The 21,374-nt window shown below is 40.9% G+C and overlaps 1 protein-coding gene across 6 annotated transcripts in view; it reads left to right on the top strand.

Moving 5' to 3' along the window:
• KIZ (kizuna centrosomal protein) overlaps positions 1-21,374 on the top strand; it is a 119,229-nt gene that overhangs the window by 86,109 nt on the left and 11,746 nt on the right. For 4 of the 6 annotated variants that reach the window (XM_017945061.2, XM_003905133.3, XM_017945059.2 and 1 more), the window contains 4 exons: positions 220-385; positions 1,591-1,656; positions 15,646-15,750; positions 19,304-19,400. In XM_017945061.2, the coding sequence (XP_017800550.1) occupies positions 220-385; positions 1,591-1,656; positions 15,646-15,750; positions 19,304-19,400 (434 nt within the window). The remainder of the gene's footprint in view (positions 1-219; positions 386-1,590; positions 1,657-15,645; positions 15,751-19,303; positions 19,401-21,374) is intronic. The other 2 variants (XM_009216635.2, XM_017945060.2) reach the window with 1 other exon arrangement.

Below are 21,374 nucleotides of genomic sequence, written 5' to 3'. Positions count from 1 at the left end.
AAGTGTATTATTTTGAGGGTAACTTGTAAAGAATTAGATTATAGTAGAAAATAACCTGGTGTTATTTTATCTTGACATTTTAATTTCATTTAAATATAGGAAACAAATCCTAAGTAAAGCTTAACTTAAAATTATATTTGAAGGCTATGTCTTTGAGACCAAGAGGAATGTGGCAACAGTTTGTTTTTATTTCTTTGTGCTTTTTTTGAAACACTGTAGGCAACAGCATTATTGAGAAAAGCCCCTACAGAAGAGTGTGGCCATAGGTCAGCTATTCACAGTAGTGAATCATCTTGCAGCTTGCCGTCTATTCTGAATGACAATAGTGGAATAAAGGAAGCCAAATCTGCTGTATGGCTCAACAGCGTTCCTACAAGGGAACAAGGTAACTATTGTTGAAGTGTGTGTCCATAGCAAAAAGGCATTCAGGGTCATCATCATCTTTCTCAAGGTATACCTGTAGAATATCACTGACTAGTGAATACCTCTGATTTTAATATGCATAATGTATTATTTGTTTTATACCACCTTCCAATAAAAACTTATGTTTTCCTTTAGTCTAACAGGTATGGGAAATCTAACTGTAAGTCTATCGTTCTAGGGAATTTATTTCTAATAAAATAAGTATTCAGAAGTTATGAAATCTTAACAAAACTAATTGCTTGGCAGTAGATGATTTTGATCCCACAAAGATGAAGATGATTCCATAGAGTACTGTGAAGTTGTTGATATCACTTAATATAATTTACTCATAATTGTAAACATTCCTTTTAATTATAATAGAACCTTACCAGTGTCTAAACAGTTGATTAAGAATCAATGAATTTATGCCCCCCAAATTTAATAACCAATTTTGAGCACCCAGAAACTGTGATTATTTTAGCACTACTGCTAAGACATGCCATTTAACTGCTTTAATGGTTTTCCAAGACAGTTATGAATTCCTCAGGAATTGCTCGAGTTGATATACATGTGCAGGATGTGAGACTCACTTATTTTATGTCCCACCCAAATTTGATAGATGTCAGGCCTAATTATTTTGCATGAAAGCAACATAGTGGCACCTTAATTTAATTTAATTTTTAAATTTTTATTTATGAGATACCTTAATTTTAGAATAGATTTCCTTTTAGGAACAGTATTATTTCAGACAAGAAATACATTAACCAAAAAAAAAAAAAAAATTGAACATAAAAGTAATGGCAATTGGCGGGGCACGGTGGCTCAAGCCTGTAATCCCAGCACTTTGGGAGGCCGAGACGGGCGGATCACGAGGTCAGGAGATCGAGACCATCCTGGCTAACACGGTGAAACCCCGTCTCTACTAAAAAATACAAAAACAAAAACTAGCCGGGCGAGGTGGCGGGCGCCTGTAGTCCCAGCTACTCGGGAGGCTGAGGCAGGAGAATGACGTAAACCCTGGAGGCGGAGCTTGTAGTGAGCTGAGATCAGGCCACTGCACTCCAGCCCGGGCGACAGAACGAGACTCCGTCTCAAAAAAAAAAAAAAAAAGTAATGGCAATTAAACACCCAAAGGATCTATTCCTTAACTTTGAAATACATTTTTATTATTATGCATTCAATTTTTAGAAGTTTCAAATGGCTGTGGAGACAAGAGCAAGAAAGAAAACATGGCTACAGATATCCCAATCACAGGTAAAGCTATGGTTGCCTAAGAGTTTCAGACACAAGATTTAACATTATTATATAATCAGAACATTTTGGGTCAGTGGTTTGTGGACCCCACTAAGAGCACATGTATTCAGCTACTGCATGCTGGAGCAGGAGATTAATCCTAAGAGCAGAACGTATATACTTTTGTTAACATAAACTAAGGTGGAAAATCACCGTGTCTATTGAATTCTTTATCACCATGTTATGTATTTACACCTGTAACATCCTCCATCATGTACCCTTTCAGCACCTGCGTCTGTGTGAAAAGGTCCATCTCCCTGGGGAACACCTAGTCATTACATAGCAAACTATAGATGTTTCTGATTTTACTCTTTCTTTCCTGTGGTAATTGAATATGTATATTAAAATAAGCAGATAATAAAAAAAAATGCCAGATAGGAAGCTTGTGTTTGCCTCAGTTACAAAGCCTGTCTGATAATTTAAAAATTGCACCAATCAGGCTTCATCACGACCTATTAAGATTTCGGCACATGTATTAGGCTTGTTTAGGTGGAATCTGAACGATATTATTTTTTTTCTTTTTAGAATAGCAACAGCAGCAATTAGTATTCTGTACAGAGTTCTATTTGTCATTCATCTGAATTTACTAGTACCTTATTTTGTAAAGTGGTGTACTACTTCATTATAAATTCAAAGGTCTGACTTTAAATATTTATACAAGTAAATACACCATTGCACCAAGGTACTGAGGCATGCATGTGCATATGTGGTAGTTTTGTTGTTGTTTATAAGCAGAAAAGAATGGCCTGCTTTTATGGCAGTGCAATTCCTGGCATGATTAATTTTTTAAACTCATGTTTTTGTGATGAACTCTGGTTTTGAAAAAGGAGTTTATGGTAGAGCAATTATTGTATATATTATGCATTCAGATAATATTTTACTCTAAAATGCAGAGTTTTTTTATTTTAAACATTTTCCCCAATGATATGTTTATTGTGTTTTTAGTCTGCATTTTCTGAAAACTCTGGTATGGCTCCCTGTTATTTTTATTAATAGAAATGTAGATGATCCCAAACTACAGATAACCAAGAAGTCATTTGGATACTTTTCCCTTGCATTTACTTTTGGATAGAGAAGTATCTAATGGCCTCTGAATTTATTTCAGTTAAAATTATAAAGGATTATTGAGGAGAAACCAGGAAATTACCTTGTTGTTCATTCTTTCTTCTCTTTTCAGTATTCTTTACAATCATCCCTTGCTGGGAGTAGTTGACTCTCCCCAAAGTTAATGCAAATGTATTTTGTTATATACTTTCTTTATAAGAAAATGGATAATTAAGTACCAGGGTTTCACATCCTCCCTTATGCAGAAAGAAGTGCAATATGGCTAGAAGCAACCTGGGTTATTTGCCATTAAGACTTTAAAAGAAAGGCCGGGTGCAGTGGCTCACGCCTGTAATCCCAGCACTTTGGGAAGCCGAGGTGGGTGGATTACAAGGTCAGGAGATCGAGACCATCCTGGCTAACATGGTGAAACTCCATATCTACTAAAAATACAAAAAATTAGCCGAGCGTGATGGTGGGCACCTGTAGTCCCAGCTACTTGGGAGGCTGAGGCAAGAGAGTGGCGGGAACCCAGGAGGCGGAGCTTGCAGTGAGCCAAGATTGCGCCACTGCACTGTAGCCTGGGGGACAGAGCGAGACTCTGTCTCAAAAAAAAAGAAAAAGATTTTAAAAGAAATTGTAATTCCAACAACCTGCCATTGATCCATCAATAGTTGGCAGTTAAAAAAAAAAAATGCTTTGTACCTATTTTGTGCCAAAATATTAGACATTAAAAAAAAAAAACTTTGGAAATTTTTTAAAAACTTAGCAAAGCCATATACTTTGTTAAGGTGTTACTGTTCTGTCCTTGCCAGTGTACTCTCCCCACCCAGGGACCTCCCATGAAATTCATGTTTGAGGGCCTCACGCACCTTGGCACTACTAATACTGTTGCTTTGTCCATCATTGCTGCTACTTTGATCTCTTAAGTTCTTGACCATCATCCCTTTATTAAATGTTTGTGACTTTGGCATAACTGTTTGGAGATTTTGCATTTGGTAGAGTAAAGCAAGTACGTAGTTTAATTTAAGATAGAGTCTGTCTGCCTCTTTTTAATAGTTTTGTTGGAGTGTCCTGTTTGTCTGAGTACATGCTGGTTGTGTTTGTATGGGCTGCATTCCTTCTAGAATATTTCAAAGAAAAGAAATATTCCAGAGGCTGTCCCCTGAAGGGTAAGGAAATGTAGCAATTGGACTGGGGCTTTGGAACCAGCCTTCAGTGTCAGCTCTTTACTCCTTGCTCTGTTTCTCTACCCTCTCTGAGTCTCTCTATTGGGAAAGCAGACATACTGCCCAATAGGATTGTCTTAAAGTTTAAATGAAATCATTTGTGAAAGTGCCAAGCAGATACTAGACACTCAGTTTTATCTGTGATATATAATAACATTCATGTGAACATTATTAGTGTTCTTGGTCTTCTGTGCTGGCCCCCACAAGCCCTAGCATTTCCAAACCAGCTATGAGGAGCCTCACAAAGCAAACTCAAAGAAGAACAGAAGTAGAGAGAATGGGGATGCAGCATCACAGAAAGTGCCATTGTGAGATGAGCCCCCGGAAGAGTGGACACTTTTAGTCTGTTCTTGTGGACCTGCATACCTTCCTTGAGTTGTGGTAGCCACTTGGAACCAAGACCCGCACAAGTACAGTGCTGCTGCAACGCCTGCAAGACAGTGCTTCCCGGTAGTACTGCTACGTTAGTTTCTGCAAGAAATTGCCACTTGAGAACACAATTGAGATTCAAATCCAGAAGGATGGTTACCTTATCAAAAAGGAATCTCAAGAAGAGTTTGATGATACTTTTCCAACTTCCACTTAGTCCCATGAGAAAATCCATAGAGAAATATCCGAAATAGCTGCTGAAGTATTCCTGAAGATCTCATTGGTCAAGGCCCAGACATCTCTGCCTGGGGGGACCTGTGTGCCCTTAGTAACCCTTACTTGCTCACAGTGGAAGACGTTGCCGGGCACCTGATCACCAGGCGGCAGACCTCCCCTGATGTGTGTGCTGCCCCACAAGTATTGATGAGCTAATGCAGCATTTTCCAAAATGTGTTATTTGCAGTGCTCCACCCAGAAAATACATCAATTAATACATATTTTGTTGCCAAGCCCTGCATGATCCTTCTCTCTCTCTCTGCAGTATGCATAATGCATAGAAACATAGTGAAGACTTGGAGAAGACTTTCAGCAAAGGAATTTTTAAAATTGTGATCCTAGAGTTTCAGATAACTTATCATTTATTTGAAAATGGAATTTTTCCTGTTAACAGGCAACAGAATTAATGTTCTGTGGAACATGCTTTGTGAAACATACACACATGTATGTGGAACACTTTTGAAAGCAGTGAGTCCAATGGGGGCACCAGTTTCCTCAATACACTAAAATTATCTTCAACATTTTTCTGTGGTTTCATTTTGTGGGAAGCTCTCTTGTATGTGAGATTGCTTTATAAGGAAACTTTGGGCTGCTTTAGTGCAACTACACCCAGATGTTATGACTGACAGCTGTTTGTTACAGCTGTTCCTTGAATTGATGAGAAGGTTACAGTAGTAACTTTAGGCGCCCAGAAGTGCTATTCTTCAGTGTGGGATCCTTCTGTGTGTCTTTATTTGCTTTTCAGCCATTTCAGAAGAAGTATAAGAGAAGTATAAGAGAAGACATGGCTGAGGTGAAATCTGGGAAGTCACGGGAGATTGGGGGTGGGAAGCTGTGAAGTCATATCTTTATCAGAATGAGGGGGTCCTGGGGATGTTTAGCCTGAGAAGGGCACAGTAGTTTTTTAAATATTTGAGGAGCTGCCATATACCAGGCAGAATATTTATCGAGCTTAATTATAGAGTGTAGCTCAGTAACAAAACAACTTTCTAGCTCTTCATTTCAGCAAAACCAAGTTCAGTATCTTCCAGGTGTGAGTGCTTGAACCATGGCAGGAACCATGACTTTTTTTTTTTTTTGAGACAGGGTCAGGGTCTTTGTCTGTCGCCCAGGCTGGAGTACATTGTTGTGCTTACAGCTTGTTGCAACCTCTGTCTCCTGGGCTCAAGTGATCTTCCTTCCTCAGCCTCCCAAGTAGCTGGGACTACAGGCGTGTGTCACCATGCCTGGCTAATTTTTATATTTGTTATAGGATGGGGTTTCACCATGTTGCCCAGGCTGGTCTCAAACTCCCGAGCTCAAGCAGTCTGCCCGCTTTGGCCTTCCAAAGTTCTGGGATTGTAGGCATGAGCCACCTTGCCTGGCCCTGTGGCTCTCTAAAAGAGGCATCGTGGAAGGAATTATTGCCTCTGTGACCCCTGACATTCCTTCTAATGCCAAGGGACTGTGCTTCTTCCTCTGTGCTAATGGAATCCAGTGTGCCAGCATTCTCATCTCTTCATTTCCCTTTCTCATTTGCTTATCACCCCAAAATGGAGGTCATCTTGGCTGAGGCTCCTCCTTAAAGAGTCTGCTATCACTTTGAAGGCATCTGCTTTGTTAATCATTATTATGGAGCATGCGAGTTTTCTGTGTTTAGATTTACATATAAACCCTCCTGGGCACACACCGATGCCCCACCCACAAACACAGAGTCAGTATTCCATAGCCTGTATGATCTGTTGTTGTGAATATATTCTACCCCTTTTATTAGTCTAGTTGTTGTTCACTAAAGAATTCAGGTGGAAATCAAAGATGGATTTTTGGGCCGGGCGCGGTGGCTCACGCCTGTAATCCCAGCACTTTGGGAGGCCGAGGCGGGCGGATCACAAGGTCAGGAGATCGAGACCATGGTGAAACCCCGTCTCTACTAAAAATAGAAAAAATTAGCCGGGCGCAGTGGCGGGCGCCTGTAGTCCCAGCTACTCGGGAGGCTGAGGCAGGAGAATGGCGTGAACCCGGGAGGCGGAGCTTGCAGTGAGCCGGGATTGTGCCACTGCACTCCAGCCTGGGCGACAGAGCAAGACTCTGTCTCAAAAAAAAAAAAAAAAAAAAGATGAATTTTTGTATCTATAAATGTATGGTTTTCTGTATATAATAAGTACTATATAATTAGATGTATTGATACAATATATTATATACATATAATTATATATAAAATCCTTAATTATATTAATTAATTAATACTTTTACATGGGCTGAATCCTGGGATACCAGGAACCACAGAAGATGGGATCCCTGCCCTCACTAAGCCTCCCTCATCTCTAACCTTCACAACAGTCTTATAGGGTAAACATTAGTACTCACCCTGCAAATGGTCAAAGAGAAACTTAGAAAGGTGTCCTGCTCAAGGCCATGTTGCTAGTGTGTTAGATCTTGAATTAAACTTAGACTTTGGGATTTGGGCCCTTGAACTCCTTCCGTTTCACTGCCCTGCCTCTTTTATTTATTTTATTATTTTATTTTATTTTTTTATTATTTATTTGTTTATTTGTTTTGAGACAGAGTCTCACTTCATCACCCAGGCTGGAGTGCGGTGGCACAATCTCGGCTCAGTGCAACCTCTGCCTCCCAGGTTCAAGCGATTCTCGTGCCACAGCCTCCTGAGTAGCTGGGATTACAGGCACGTTCCACCATGCCCGGCTAAATTTGTATTCTTTAAATAGAGACGGTTTTGTCCTGTTGGCCAGGCTGGTCTTGAATCCTAGCCTCAAGATATCCACCCACCTTGGCCTCCCAAAGTGCTGGGATTACAGGTGTGAGCCGCCACGCCCGGCCTACCCTGCCTCTTTTATTTTACCAAAAAGACAACTGCATCAAGATGTCCGGATCAATTAAACATCAGTGTACATCATAACAGAAGATGAGCTTTGCAAAGCTGCTTCTGAGAGCAATGATAAACAAAGCTTGCCTTTCCTTTCACTTGGGTTAGGCCTGGAGAGGTGGGCAGCATGCAAGGATTTTCAAATGCAGCTCATCCCAAGAGGAAGGCCTTTTATAAAGTGGGGCAAACCTGAGCCCAGCTGGGCTGCTGGGAGGTCGGTTTCCCTGAAATACTTCCTGACCTAATATACAGGTTAGTTTGCCGGAAACACTCAGGCCATGAGCAAAGTGATGCTTATCTAGATTGGGAGAGAAAGTCTGCCTTTTGAACTACTTATATCCCCAAAGTGAAAATTTCCCACATTGACAATTTTGTTTGTATTCACACTAAATTTACCTTTCAGCATTAAGTGAGTTTTAATTTTAGCAGATGATGCAGCTATGCTAAATGTCATAAAAATACAGAACCTAGCACAGTATCTGGCACAGAGTGGGCACTTAATTTGTCAAATGAATAAAAATGGGGATATTAAGGAATTTTCTTAAATGCTTATTGATTCAGGACAGAATACTATCTCTTTCAATCATTCACTCCACCAGTACTTTTCCCACCCCACGTGCCCATCCTGGCAAAACTAGTCTCCTTAAGCTCCATGTGAAAAGGGCTCTCAGCTTTTATCTCAAGAGGATTAAGCCTCTAAGAATGTCCATTCAGCCTGTCGTTCTTTTGACACCAATTCTCTTGGTCAAGCTGTGTTGAAAGTGGTTGCCTGACTGTGCCATTCCTCATGGATATTCTTTGGCAAGCTGAACTATGCAAGGTAATATTTCCTTGCATATTTCCTAAGACATCCATTTAGAATCTTTCCAGGAGGTCAGCTTAGATTTGGAGGGTGCCACTTGGAGTTCTAGGCAGTGCTTCCCAAAATGTGACTGCTTGAGTTTTACATCAATTCGGAAAAGGGCTGGAAAGATACAGTGGCTAGGTTGTCACTGGTGACTGGATTTATCCTGGGAGGAAAGACTGCAGTGATGACTTTGGGCTCCCAAAGCACAGTGGCATAACACCACTACTACTGAGGCTTTACCGAGAATGTGCTTCACCTGTCCTGTCCCAGAAGCACTTTCCTGACAAGAATCAGTTGAGACATGTTACCGATTGTGCCTGGTACAGGAAACCCCCAGCTTGTGCCAAACCAGGGGAACCGCCATATGTTGCTAGATTGTCCACTGAAAGTCCACATGGCCCTGTCTCTGTGCCAGGGCTCAGCCTGCTGGGGCTTCACCCATGGAGCCTGCTCCCTGCTACTTGCCATAGCAAAACAGTCCTCATTATATTGCAGGACAGTGCTGTTTATTTAACCTGGTCATTAAAGGATGAAAGGTATCTTTCTGATGGATCTTCTGGACTGGATGCTTCTACCTTCAAGGAGATGAACTCATAAATGCCAGAGAAATTCTCCCCAGTGGCTCATGGTAGAATCCCATGTAGAGTTTTAGAACATACCCATGCCCCAGCCACACCCTTGTGCAATTATTTCTGAACCTCTGGGAGTGGCACCCAGGCATAAGTACTTTGTAACACATCCAGGTAACTTCTTAGGTTTGAGAACTATGGAGCAGGGGTCTCAGTTCAAAAGAACCCTTATAGGTCCTGTTGTGAAGCACCCTTATTTTACGCAGAAGACTCTGAAAGACAAAATCGAGCTTTAAATATTTTAATAAAATCAGGGGTTGGAGTGTATTATTTTCCTAGGGCTGTTGTAACAAAGAATCACAAACTTAAAACAACAGAAATGCACTCTCTCACAGTTCTGAGAGCTAGAAGTCTGAAATCCAGGCATCAGCAGGGCCCTTGCCTCTGAAGGCACTAGCTGGTGGCTCCTGGCTTGTGGGAGTATAAGCCCTGTCTCTGCCTCTTGTCTTCACTTGGCCTTCTCTTCTGTGTCTTTGTGTCTGCTCTTCTTAGAAGAACATCAGAAATGGGATTTAGGGCCCATGGTAAATGCAGAATGATTTCATCTCGGGAACCTTAACTAATATGTCTGTAAAGAACCTATTTCCAAATAAGGTCACATTCTGAGGTTCTGGGAGGACATGAGTTTGTCGGGTTGAGGGGAACAACACTATTCAACCAACTACAGGGAATGAGGATGGACTTCTTCATATTTTACATTTTTAGCATCCAGTTCATCTTCTATAGTAATTATTCCTGCACCTATCATAAATAATGGTAAAGATAATATTGCCATTTCTAATTTCTCTCATTAAATAAATCATTGCGTACAAAGGGCTAAAATATACTGTTTTTTAAAAAGCTATTTATATCAATAAAATACAGCTTTCTGACCAGGATTACTCAAGTTGAAAAGTTAAAGGTGTCATGAGGTTGAGAGTTGAAAATTCACCTCTCACGACTGAACAGTGTTAAATGGCAAGCAAAAGTGTTCCAGCTCATTTGGGGAATGTCAGTTAAAGGTCAGTTTCAAGCCTGGAATTTGTTTTCAGGTTTAATTGTTGAGTTGACCCATAGAAATTAGGACTATGACATAAATCTCTATTTTCTGAAGCAGTGCCAGACAACTCATGTGAATTAGGTGGGTCTCTTCTCATGCATCGGCCCTCTTCCGGAGAGCGCAGAGAGCAACCTTGACAATGGAATTTGCAGGCCCAGGTCTACACAGGTGGAGTGGAGTTTATTGCAGAAAGTCGGGACATGAAAAGTGATTCTGGTTATGGACCCAAACTTGTGTATCTTCCTGCCTTTAAAAAAAAAAAATCCTTTTTTTTTTTTTTTTTTCAATATTGAAAAAAGCGACATCCTCTATTTTTTTTTTTCTCTCTCTCTCTTTTTTTTTTTTTTTTTTCCAGAGACAGAGTCTTGCTGTCTTACCCAGGCTGGAGTGCAGTGATGTGATCTCGGCTCACTGCAATCTCCACCTCCCAGGTTCAAGTGATTCTCGTGCCTCAACCTCCTGAGTAGCTGGGATTACAGGTGCCTGCCACTGTGCCCAGCTAATTTTTATATTTTTGTATTTATAGTAGAGACAGGGTTTCACCATGTTGGTCAGGCTGGTCTTAAACTCCTGACCTCAAGTGATCCACCCATCTCAGCCTCCGAAAGTGCTGGGATTACAGGTGTGAGCCACTGTGCCCGGCCCTATTTCCTTATTATTTATTTTTTTTGAGATGGAGTTTCATTCTTGTTGCCCAGGCTAGAGTGCAATGGCACGATCTTGGCTCACCACAACCTCCGCCTTCCGGGTTCAAGCTTTTCTGCTGCCTCAGCCTCCCAAGTAGCTGGGACTACAGACATGTGCCACCATGCAATGGTGTAGTTACAGTTTCTCCATTTTGGTCAGGCTGGTCTCGAACTCCCGACCTCAAGTGATCCACCTGCCTCAGCCTCCCTAAGTGCTGGGATTACAGGCGTGAGCCACCCCGCCCGGCCCTTATTTTTATTTAAGTAGATTACTAGGCAAATGATTTCTGGATTCTCAGTGTTAATATTTATCTTTTGAAGTAACTTAAGAAACATATCTCACAATTTTTATTTTATTTTGCAAAAATGACCGAGTTTGCAGTGTCAGCAACACACGTAGTACAATTTGAAAAAACACGTAGGTGTAGAAATATGTGAAAAGTAACAATACTGAGAAACTCAGTGGACAGAGAATATTTTTCAGATTTTGTTTTAACTTCATATAGAAATAGCAATTATCCTTCCTTACTCAAACATGCCCAGTTCTCTGTCAATTCAAGGTCGGTTTTTTAGCCGTAGTGATAGGATTGTTGGCATCGCCCTTTGTTATTTTTTTCTCCGAGCCCAACTCTTTTTTTCATTAAGGATTTCTGCAAAAGCAATGGGCAGATTCCCTGCCTCCAAGACACCCCTTAGAGACTGGTGAACCATGTGTTTGTCTGGCTCTTGTAATGGGGTGTTAAAAGCACTTGTTCATCAGATATTTTCTTTTTATTTGTAGATTTAGAAGTATTTTAGCAGGTGTACATTTGCATATAAAAGAGGAAAACAGATAAGAAGTTGAGGCTTTTTCTTTCTCCTCTCCTCAGCATCATCTCTCTCCCACCTCTTTATTCAGCATGTTTTCACTTTCTTTCTGTAGCTGTTTCTATTTTCCAGACACAAAACGCATATCAAAAAGAAAAAAAAAAAACAGCCTCAGCGATCCTTCAGCACTTTGCAGAAAGATAGATGATTGGGTTCAGGCAGCTTATGTAACAAAGTAAGGGAAAATACATTTATCTCATGTCATCAGTCAAGAGTTAATAGACAAGGATAGATTTTCACCTTCTGGAGCTGTAGACTGCATGGGATGCCCCTCCTTGCCTTGCCTTACATTTTGAACTACAATATTTTCTACTTTTTAAACTAAGTCTTGACACAGATTTGAATATATAATCAATGCTTGAACAAAGATTCAGAACTGAAAGCTTGAGCATGCGTGTGTGTTTCTGTGTGTATCAGAACATTCCATCTGAAAATGATTGTATTCTTTAGAAATGTTTGTCTAATCTAAACATTTTCACTACTCAGTATTTTCTGAGAGTTTAACTTTACTAATGGGAGGAAGTGTTTCCCTGGATTTCTAAGTCAGGCTAGAAAGTGAAACCATTAAAGCAAACACCCAATCCTCAAATTTTCAGACTTACAGTTTACTTGCAGCTGAGAAAACAAAAATCTTTTTCCCTTGGAAATATATTGACTTTGTCCCTACCTTGCTTGTAACAGACTGACTTGAACTTCTTGATTCGTTACTTTTGCTCCTTTATTTGTTCATTCATTTAATAACTATGAATTTGCAGAGCAGCAACAAAGTGGAGCTTTTAACTGCTTGGTTCATCACTGTGTTTCTTCTAAAAAATCCTGGGCCTGAATTACCACAAACCTCACATCCATAGCTTTACACTCTTGCTTCATGAAACTAGCGTCCCGGCCAAGTCTTCTGGGCTGTTTCAGGAGGATGTCTGATTTGTTTGAGAACTCCTAAAAAAAAATACACTCTTGCCTCCAGAGTCTGAAACCTGGTCTGTTTGATACAGACAGCCCCTTAAAAATCTTCATACAGCTGATGCATCCTCCCTGGATAACATGTTCCAACAACCCTTTCAACAAGAAAGCTTTTCCTGATATCTAGCTTGTATTATTTGGCTGCAGTTTTTTCCTAAGTGTTCTTGTACCACTTTCAGTGAACACAAAAAGTTGCTCACTACCATCTAGTTTCGAGGCTACAAATATGTTCTGTTTTGTCTGTGCAGTGTTTTATTTTTAAAAAGAAGAAAGAAAAGGCAGAAGTCTGGCAAGACCAGGCCCACCTTCCCACCAGGCAGCAATTGGCTGGAGCCAAGGAGCAGCTGTGCTCTATGGACAAGTCATGTGCCTCCTTGCCTGCTACAGGGCAGGCGCTTCCTGCTGCTCCTGCCTGGCCATAGTCACTCCTTGGAGGTACTTGCTTGGCCCCAGAGGCATCTGCATCCGCAATGCCCATCCTGTCCAGTCTGTTTGCAATACCTGAACTTTCCTTCCCTTCTCCGACCTTGTTCTATGCAGACTATGTATCCTTTAACCACTTCTAATTTGTTTTAACCAACCCTTATTAATTTTGTTTTTCCTATGTAGATCATCTCTCAGACTTTCATAAATAGTTTTGTGCAACAATTCTGACTAAATAGGGGGGTGATGCATAGGGAGAGCGACTCCAGCTCTGGTGCATCTGATCCTCGGTTGGGCGGCAACAGTGCTAGGCTCTCTGCCCTCTCCTGCTTTGACATCTGTGGTCCTGCCTCAGTGAGTGTCATTCCTCTAAGTGAATGCACTTCATCTTTGTACCTTTTAAACTTCACTTTGCCTTTAAACCATTGGAGAGAGTGTGCACTGGGATTGGGGGTGAGAGATGTGCCCAGCAGTCCTCAGCCTGATCTTGCCAGTCCTTTATGACTCAGGTCAGGGCAGCAGCATCCCAAATAAAAACTGCCCAGGTGGGCTTCGGTGATTCTGCTTGGAGAAGGGCCACAGAGGCTTAAGGATGAAACACCAGTGAGGTGATTGGGAAGTGGTGGGCTCTGGTTGAATGGAGCAGGAGAGTGAGCCATCTCAGGATGGGTGGTTAGCCAAAAGCTCCTGAGCTCGCACTCTTCAGGAAGGAAGGGAGGGGGACCAGATGGAAAGTGTGGAGCATAGAAAGGGCTCGTCTTTTCCAGAGTATCAGAATGGTGCCTTGTTGCTAGAAGTGATTTCACTTCACATTGGCAGTTTCCTCCCTTGCTAACCTCAAACCAGTAATACTATCAGCCCTTCTTCTGTTTGGGCAGAATGCTTAATCCCCCCCAAATCTGAAATTACCTCAGGACTACTAGCTTGATACTTCTCACAGAAATCCCCTTCTGATTGCCAGTGACACGTTTTCCTGGTTTCTGAGAAGCAGGAGCGCCGTCTCACTGGAGTCAAGTGATTTGCCTTTCGACAATGGAGAAATGAATTTGCAGTGCACAGCTCCAGCTTCCAGTGGCCAGGAGGCTTTGTTTATCAAGAAGCTGCTCCTTTTTTTTTAAGTTCCCATCTTTGCTATCTTTTCCTTGACAAAATAAGTTTAATTGAATGTAGAAATAACATGGGGTCATTAAGATCTGGAGTTGTATCCTGAGAGCTGAAAAACTTTTTGGTTGATTTTTATAAAATAAAAACAAAACAGGGCATTTTTACCTCTTTTACACTGATTTCTTACCTTTAGAAATTCAGACACTCTGTCTTTGATTTTATTAATATTGTCCCTCTTTCACAGTTACCTTACAGTGTATTTGAAGTAACACGGATATTAGGATTAGCCGAAGGGCATCACGACACGATCCCATTGGAGCCATCCTAGGACAGTGCGACCAGCCTCACCAGGAAACACTTTCACCCCAGCCCCCCCCCCGCCCCCCCCACACACACATTACACAAAACAGCACTTTCCCCTTTGTATGCACTGTTTCTGACGTTTTCTTTATTAGATTTTTCAAAATACTAGTTTCAATGACCTAAACTGATTTCACAATCCAGCAATGTTAAAAAAGTGTTGCCTTAGAATTTATTATCTTCAGAGCGAAGAATCCCTGATCTGTATGTATTTTAATTATATAGTATTTAATATTCCAAAGTATAATGTTCATTTTAAGTACTCATTTTTATCTTGACTGATTTTCAGTAGGGCAAGGTAAGTTGTATTTTTATTCTTCAGTGTGATGGTAGTTTTAATCCAGTAATAGGGTCTCATGGTTAAGTCCTTAAATGAAGCCAGCGAAAGCAGGAATCCAACCTGTTGCCAGCCCCTGGCATTGACAGTGGGACTCCTTTTGTGTTACGTTGAAGATGTAGACATGGATGCTGTTTTGTTATGTTTGTGCTGAAACTCTGATTCTTCATCCTGCATTTCATCTGGGTGCTCTTGAAATTTAGAGTAATGGGGAAGGTTGTGTCACTCAGGTTCTTTATGTATTTTTGTTTACTGTTTTTCCCAACAGTCTTCCCCAATTTCACTTATAGCAGATGCCATTAGAAGCACTGCATGGCCAAGAGCATCCTATGAACATGAGCATGTGCAGGCTGCCGCTGATCCCTGTGGACGCCTGGCTTTGCTCTCTGCAAACCCGTTCTCGCTCCTTCCCCGTGGCAAGACTTGGTTAGATTTCCTCAGCTGTGGGACTCTGAACTCATCCAGCTGTCACCACCCTTCCTGACCCTCTCCCCATTCCCCCAGCCCTGTCCCAGAGCCCCTGCACTTGAGTGTGAGAGCCCAAGAGCCAGAGCAAAGAGAGTTTCTGAGTGACCTGGCAACCTAGGAAGGCTTGCTTTCTTTTCTGGTTCATTCTGGTTCATTCCTCTACAAGGCCCAGAGGGGAGTGAAACTGTTTTACTGTGATGGTGAACCTATCCACAGACCCACAGACTAGAATTTGGCTGCCTCAAATAAACTCATACAACTTGTCTTTGAGTCTTGAAACCTGGTTTCAACTAAATTGTTTTTATTTTTAGAATGTCTAAAAAGTGACAGTTCAAAAAATAATTATTTTGCATGCATTTGAGAAGTGTTCATCTTATAGGAAGAATTTTAAAAGCTGCTTTCTGGGCAGTAAAAAATGTGGTATTTCTGTGTTTTTCTTTAATCAATAGAAACAGAAGCCTACCAGTTGCTGAAGAAGGCTACCCTTCAGGATAATACAAATCAAACTGAAAACAGGTTTCAAAAGGCAGATGCTTCTGTGTCACACTTGTCAGGTAAGTAAGAGCAGATGGCAGTGTCCAGGGGCCCAAAGTAGCGGGCAGGGCTGTGTTCAGGGAAGGGTGGTTATTCTTTTTAAAGGTTTCTGGAGTTTGCTCTGTAACGAGCTGTCACCAGGACAGAATGAGCTAGTACTTTTTTTATCCTTGGCAAACGGACATGTGGAAAAGCCCTTTTGTTGTGTCCTAGACATGTGCTGGCCAGCGCGGCAGTGGCCCTCCCAGGCCCTGAATTCTGCCAAGCATGTCATGATAGTGACTTGTCATCAGTGACCCTGGGAAGACACACCCAAATTCCTTCTCTTCCCCACGACTACTAGTGTCTTTGTCATTCAATGGGCAGTGTTGTACTGGGCTGCTTTCCCTCACCAGAATGTTGGGGGATTTTTAGTTATTTTACTGAAAGGATTATAAATCCCAGGAATGCTAAATTTTATTTATTTGTTTGTTTATTTATTTATTTATTATTTTTGAGACAGGGTCTTGCTCTGTCTCCCAGGCTGGAGTACAGTGGCATGATGGCTTACTGAAGCCTCAACCTACCAGTCTCAAGCAATCTTCCCACCTCAGCCTCCCAAGTAGCTGAGACTACAGGTGCACACCACCACACTCAGCTAATTTTTGTATTTTTTTGTAGAGAGAGGGTTTTGCCATGTTGCTCAGGCTGGTTTCAAACTCCTGGACTCAAGCTATCCACCTGCCTTGGTCTCTCGAAGAGTTGGGATTACAGGTGTGAGCCACCATGCGCAGTCAGGAAAGCTAAATTTTAAGCTTAGTTATAGTTCCTTCAATCTAGGATTTTGTTTTAATTGTAATTTTGTTTTTTTGTGCTTTGTTATTGTACATCTATTATTTCCAGTGGTTTTCCTTTCATTACACCAGTTTTTAAAGCATAAGTTACCTCACTTTCCTTTGTGAGAGTAAATGGATTAATACAGAAGGAAATCCACATTGACTTTCTTAGCCACCATGCCATAATTTCACCTAGCAGAATGAACAGTGATTTCTAAATAGCATGTAATTCCCAGTCCATATTCAGATTTCCTGGTTGTCTCAAGGATGTCTTCTTCAGCCAGGCACAGTGGCTCATGCCTGTAATCCCAGCATTTTGGGAGGCTATGGTGAGAGAGGTGCTTGAGGCCAGGAGTCCCAAGACCAGCCTGGGCAATATAGCAAGACACTGTTTTTACAAAAAATTTAAAAATTAACCACATGTTTTAGCATGTTCCTATACTACTAGCTACTTAAGAGGCTAATAAGGCAAGAGGATCACTTGAGCCCAGAAGTTTGAGGCTGCAGCAAGCTATGATCACACCACTGCACTGGGCAACAGAGCAAGACCACCCTATCTAAAAAATAAACAAAAAATGTCTTTTTCAGACAGATATTTTTGAGGGACATACTTACGGTCCATCAGACTTAGCTGTATTCGGAGAGCTATTTCCTAGATAATATTAGTGGTTAAAGTCAGTTGCGGCAAAATTCAGTTATTTTGGTGGTTTTGAGGATTTGGTGAGCCACTACATGTTAAGTGCCCAGCACAGTGCCTGACAGTGAAAAGCCCCCTAGGAGAGCCAGCCATTGCGGTGGTAGGGGTGATTTGAACATAAGACATTGTAGTTTATTGAGTTATAAAACAGGGCCTCTGTCCTGATGGAGATTGTCATCACTTGCAAACTCTTAACTGTTTGCTTTCCATGACCTTCTTCACATTTGAGTCATGGAATTTGAATCCAGAGGGATATTAGAAAGAATGTATTCAACACTCCTATTTTACAAATGAGTCCCCAGGAGAGTAACACCTTGCTCAGAGCCTTTCAGCTAGATAAATGACACACATACTTTGGAAAGTGACTCCACACATCTGTTTCTGGTAAGTGTTATTTTCAGTAGTTAATTGGACAAGTGCAAAAGATAAGTAAATTTGGCTGGGCACTGTGGCTCACACCTGTAATCCCAGCACTTTGGGAGGCCAAGGCAGGCGGATCACCTGAGGTCATGAGTTTAAGACCAGCCTGGCCAATATGATGAAACCCTGTCTCTACTAAAAATACAAAAATTAGCTAGACATGGTGACAGGTGCTTCAGCTACTCAGGAGGCTGAGGTAGGAGAATGGCTTGAACCCAGGAGGCAGAGGTTGCAGTGAGCTAAGGTCACACCACTGCACTCCAGCCTGGGTGACAGAGCCAGACCCTGTCTCAAAAAACAAAAAAAAGATGAGTAAATTTGACATATAAGTTGTAATCCCTTGGATGTGTATCTGAAATTATGGATTATGGTACTATTAATAACCTAGTACTTAATGCATTTTTATTAATTTGTTCATAAATGAAATGACACTCTAGGTTATATAGTCAGGCACCCCTAAATTCATTTCCCTCGCCCCATACTCAAAGTGCTCCTGCCTGTGTTTGCTGTCACTGTCATTGTAGTCAGATCCTTTGGCTGTGTGTTATCTTTTACCCTTACTCTCATTCTGATCCTAAGGACTTATCTGAGTCCCAGAGAAAAACAGAAAGTGGACTGGAGGGTATAGGGCAGCTTCACAGTGTTGTAGAAGTAGCAGGGATGGGAGGTGGTGGTGCACTCTGCGCTCAAGGAGCCCACCCCAAATCTAATGAAGAAGCAGTGCATGTTTCACTTACTTCTGAGTCTGTGGACCTGTCCTGAGGAAAGCTTCTTAAATAAACCTTGAGCCTTAGTTTTCATGTCTGAAAAGACCTCCTCCTGGTAAGCATGTGGACACCCTCTTTGGGCTGAATGTGGACACATTTTTAAAATAATCACTTTGCTGCAGAGTGTACATGCAAGCAGGCAGATTCCAGGTTAGAAACTCAGCAAATGCTTTCTGCAGAGATGCCCATGCATGCTGTGTCTCTGATTGTGACTGCCAATTAAGAAGCAGACCTGTAGCAGAAACATCCAAGGCTGAGAACTCCCAGAAGGCAAAGGTCAGGGGTTGCCCTGCAAACTGGGGGCATTGTGGGAATATCCAAGTCTCTGGCTCCAGAGAAAGAGGTGGAGTGTGCATCCTCCTCCTCAACCTTTAGAGGCTGGTAAAGAGTGGCCTTGATGATTTTCAGTGGAGATTCTTTCTCCTCTATGGGATGGAAAATAGAGGATTTTACAGAGGGGCTTAAGAGTGGATAAGGTGGGTAACTGTTATCCACGGGTCTCAATTATTTCTGAGCCCTGGTTTGCTACCCGTGTGTTATAACAATGGGAATTATCCAGTGCTTTGTGACACAGTAGAGATCCATATGCCTACATGTGCATCTTGGTCATTTAAAATTGAACTCTTTGGATGATTTCAGTTTTCACTTTTTGTGGCTACTGTTTAGGTATCACAGGAAAGCGCCCCACTCCCTTTCAATGTTCTACCAGCATTTCATTCTCTGCCTCAGAAGCTCCCTTGCCTTCTGTGGGTTGAACAGATTCTTCCTCTGCTGGCGTTTGTTTCACCAAACTTACTGTGAGGCCACTTTATTCATTTTGTCCCGTGGCTGCATGACAGCTAACCCTCACTCTCCATGTTTACGCTTATCACAGGTTTGAATATTGGCAGCGGTGCATTCGAGACAAAGACAGCTAACAAAATTGCGTCGGAAGCTAGTTTTTCATCTAGTGAAGGAAGTCCTTTGTCAAGGTAAAGTTGTGAAAGCCTTTCTGAATAGCAGCAACAAGATGAGAAATGTCACAATGCAATGAATTAAACTCTAGCTGCATATTATTTTGTTGTGTGACTTGGAGGGTTATGGTTTGGGTTTTTGTTTATCTAAAATAACAGTTGAAACTTTAGTCTACCTTTGAAAATATTTGCACCAGAGCCAAGTATTGTTTTGCAGCTGTTGTTTCCTTGGTTTAAGACTCAATTGACACCTCAGTGAACCACAAATTAGCGTCTACAGCTGCTCGCAGTAGGACTGCTTAGAGACCACACAATGGAGGTTGTCAGAAAAAAGGGCAGAGAGAAAACATCAGGCCTTAAAAGAAATAAAGTGGCATGTTTCTTCTTTTTGTGATGGCTAATATATAAACTAGTAATTGCTGGATATTCATTTTTATTTTTCTCTTTTTTTTAACCAAGTATTTAGGCTAGATTATTCTTTCCTTTTTAATACTTTCTTGCTTATTTTCCATAAAGAACAAAATTTATCTCTTCACATTTGTCAAACTGTAGCACTCACTTCTTGTAAGTTTTTTGACCAGTGCTAAGAGAGTTGTGTGCCGAATTTGTCATTAACATAAAATACTAATCACAGTAGCTTCAGGTCAGTTAGAATTTATAGATGGGAATATCAGCCGTCATCTGATGAAATACCTTACTCTTTTGCTTTGAGCTAAATATTGTTTAAAATGGCATAGCAACTTTCCTTTTGGAACAGCATTGCTCAGTAAAAAGATGTCCTTCAGATGATTATATTACATTTGAATTAACTGCTTGTTTGTGATGAAATTTTAGAACAGGAACTTTACATTTCTAGTATAACATACAATGTTCCATAAGAGAAAATGATTTGAGCCAGGAATGTCGAATTTTTTAAATAAAAAAATCCTATTTTTATTCATATTTTATAAAACAATACAGTGTTTTTAGAACCTGGAGTATATATTAAAATGAGACTGAATTTCTAAAATTATGGGTTTTAGAAACTTGACAAGTTCAGTTTTAGGGAGATAACTCATTTAATTATCAGAAGTTATTATTTTTAATGCCTGAGTTTTCATCCATATTTTTGAAGGAAATGGGAGGTAAATGGGACAGGAAGAGTGTTAAAAGTATTATGTTATCACGATTATATTATAAATTCAAGTTCTAGGTCTCCTAAAAGAAATTTTAAAAGACAGTAAATTCTACAGATAGTTTTCAGGGCCGAATGTTACCATTTGGCTTAATAATATATAGAGGCACTAAAAAACCCAGTTCTTCCTAAACAGTCTTTACATAGGTTCTTTGGGAAATGTTTAAAGACATTGAGAAAGCAATTGGATTTTGTAGAACATTTCTCAGCCTAATAACTTCACATCTTGTCTATATTTCACTAAACTAAAATCAAACTTTTTTCCTCCTTCAAATTGAGGCAGAGGCCTTTTGTTATTAGTATTTCTGTATGAAATGAATTTCCTAATAAATTACAAGTAATCTCATCATCCGCTTTAAGAAAACAAGCAAAAAAAAAAAAAAAAAAAAACACACACACACAAAAAGGCCTTCAAGGAACTCTTGGTTCTAGGCACTTGATAATAATCCAGTGATGAAAAGGTCTGGGCCCAGAGTGCGTAGACTTGGCGTGCTGTTTGTCACAGTTTGGTTCTTGTGCTGGGTTTGGTGTTGTTAATACGCCACCCTGGGCTTTGGAGAGCTCCAGTTTTGCTGTTTGTGCTGGATTCACTGAAATTTCTTAGAGGCTTACATTTAAGGATCCCACTTACTGCAGTCACTCCTTGTGCTTTATTGCTTTTACAAGTGGTCTCGAAACCCGGTACTTGAGAATAAACATAACAGTGCAGTGCTGCTGTAGCACTTTTAAAATTCTTCTTTGCTCTATTTTGTCAGTGAGCTGATGAGCAACCTCAGAAAAAAAAAAAAAAAAAAAACCCGCTGGACCTAAAAAAAAAA

This window comes from Papio anubis, chromosome 16, assembly GCF_008728515.1.
Source record: "Papio anubis isolate 15944 chromosome 16, Panubis1.0, whole genome shotgun sequence".
Classification (NCBI taxonomy): Eukaryota; Metazoa; Chordata; class Mammalia; order Primates; family Cercopithecidae; genus Papio; species Papio anubis.
Note: the sequence above shows the minus strand (reverse complement) of the source record. Positions and strands in the feature narration are given on the sequence as shown.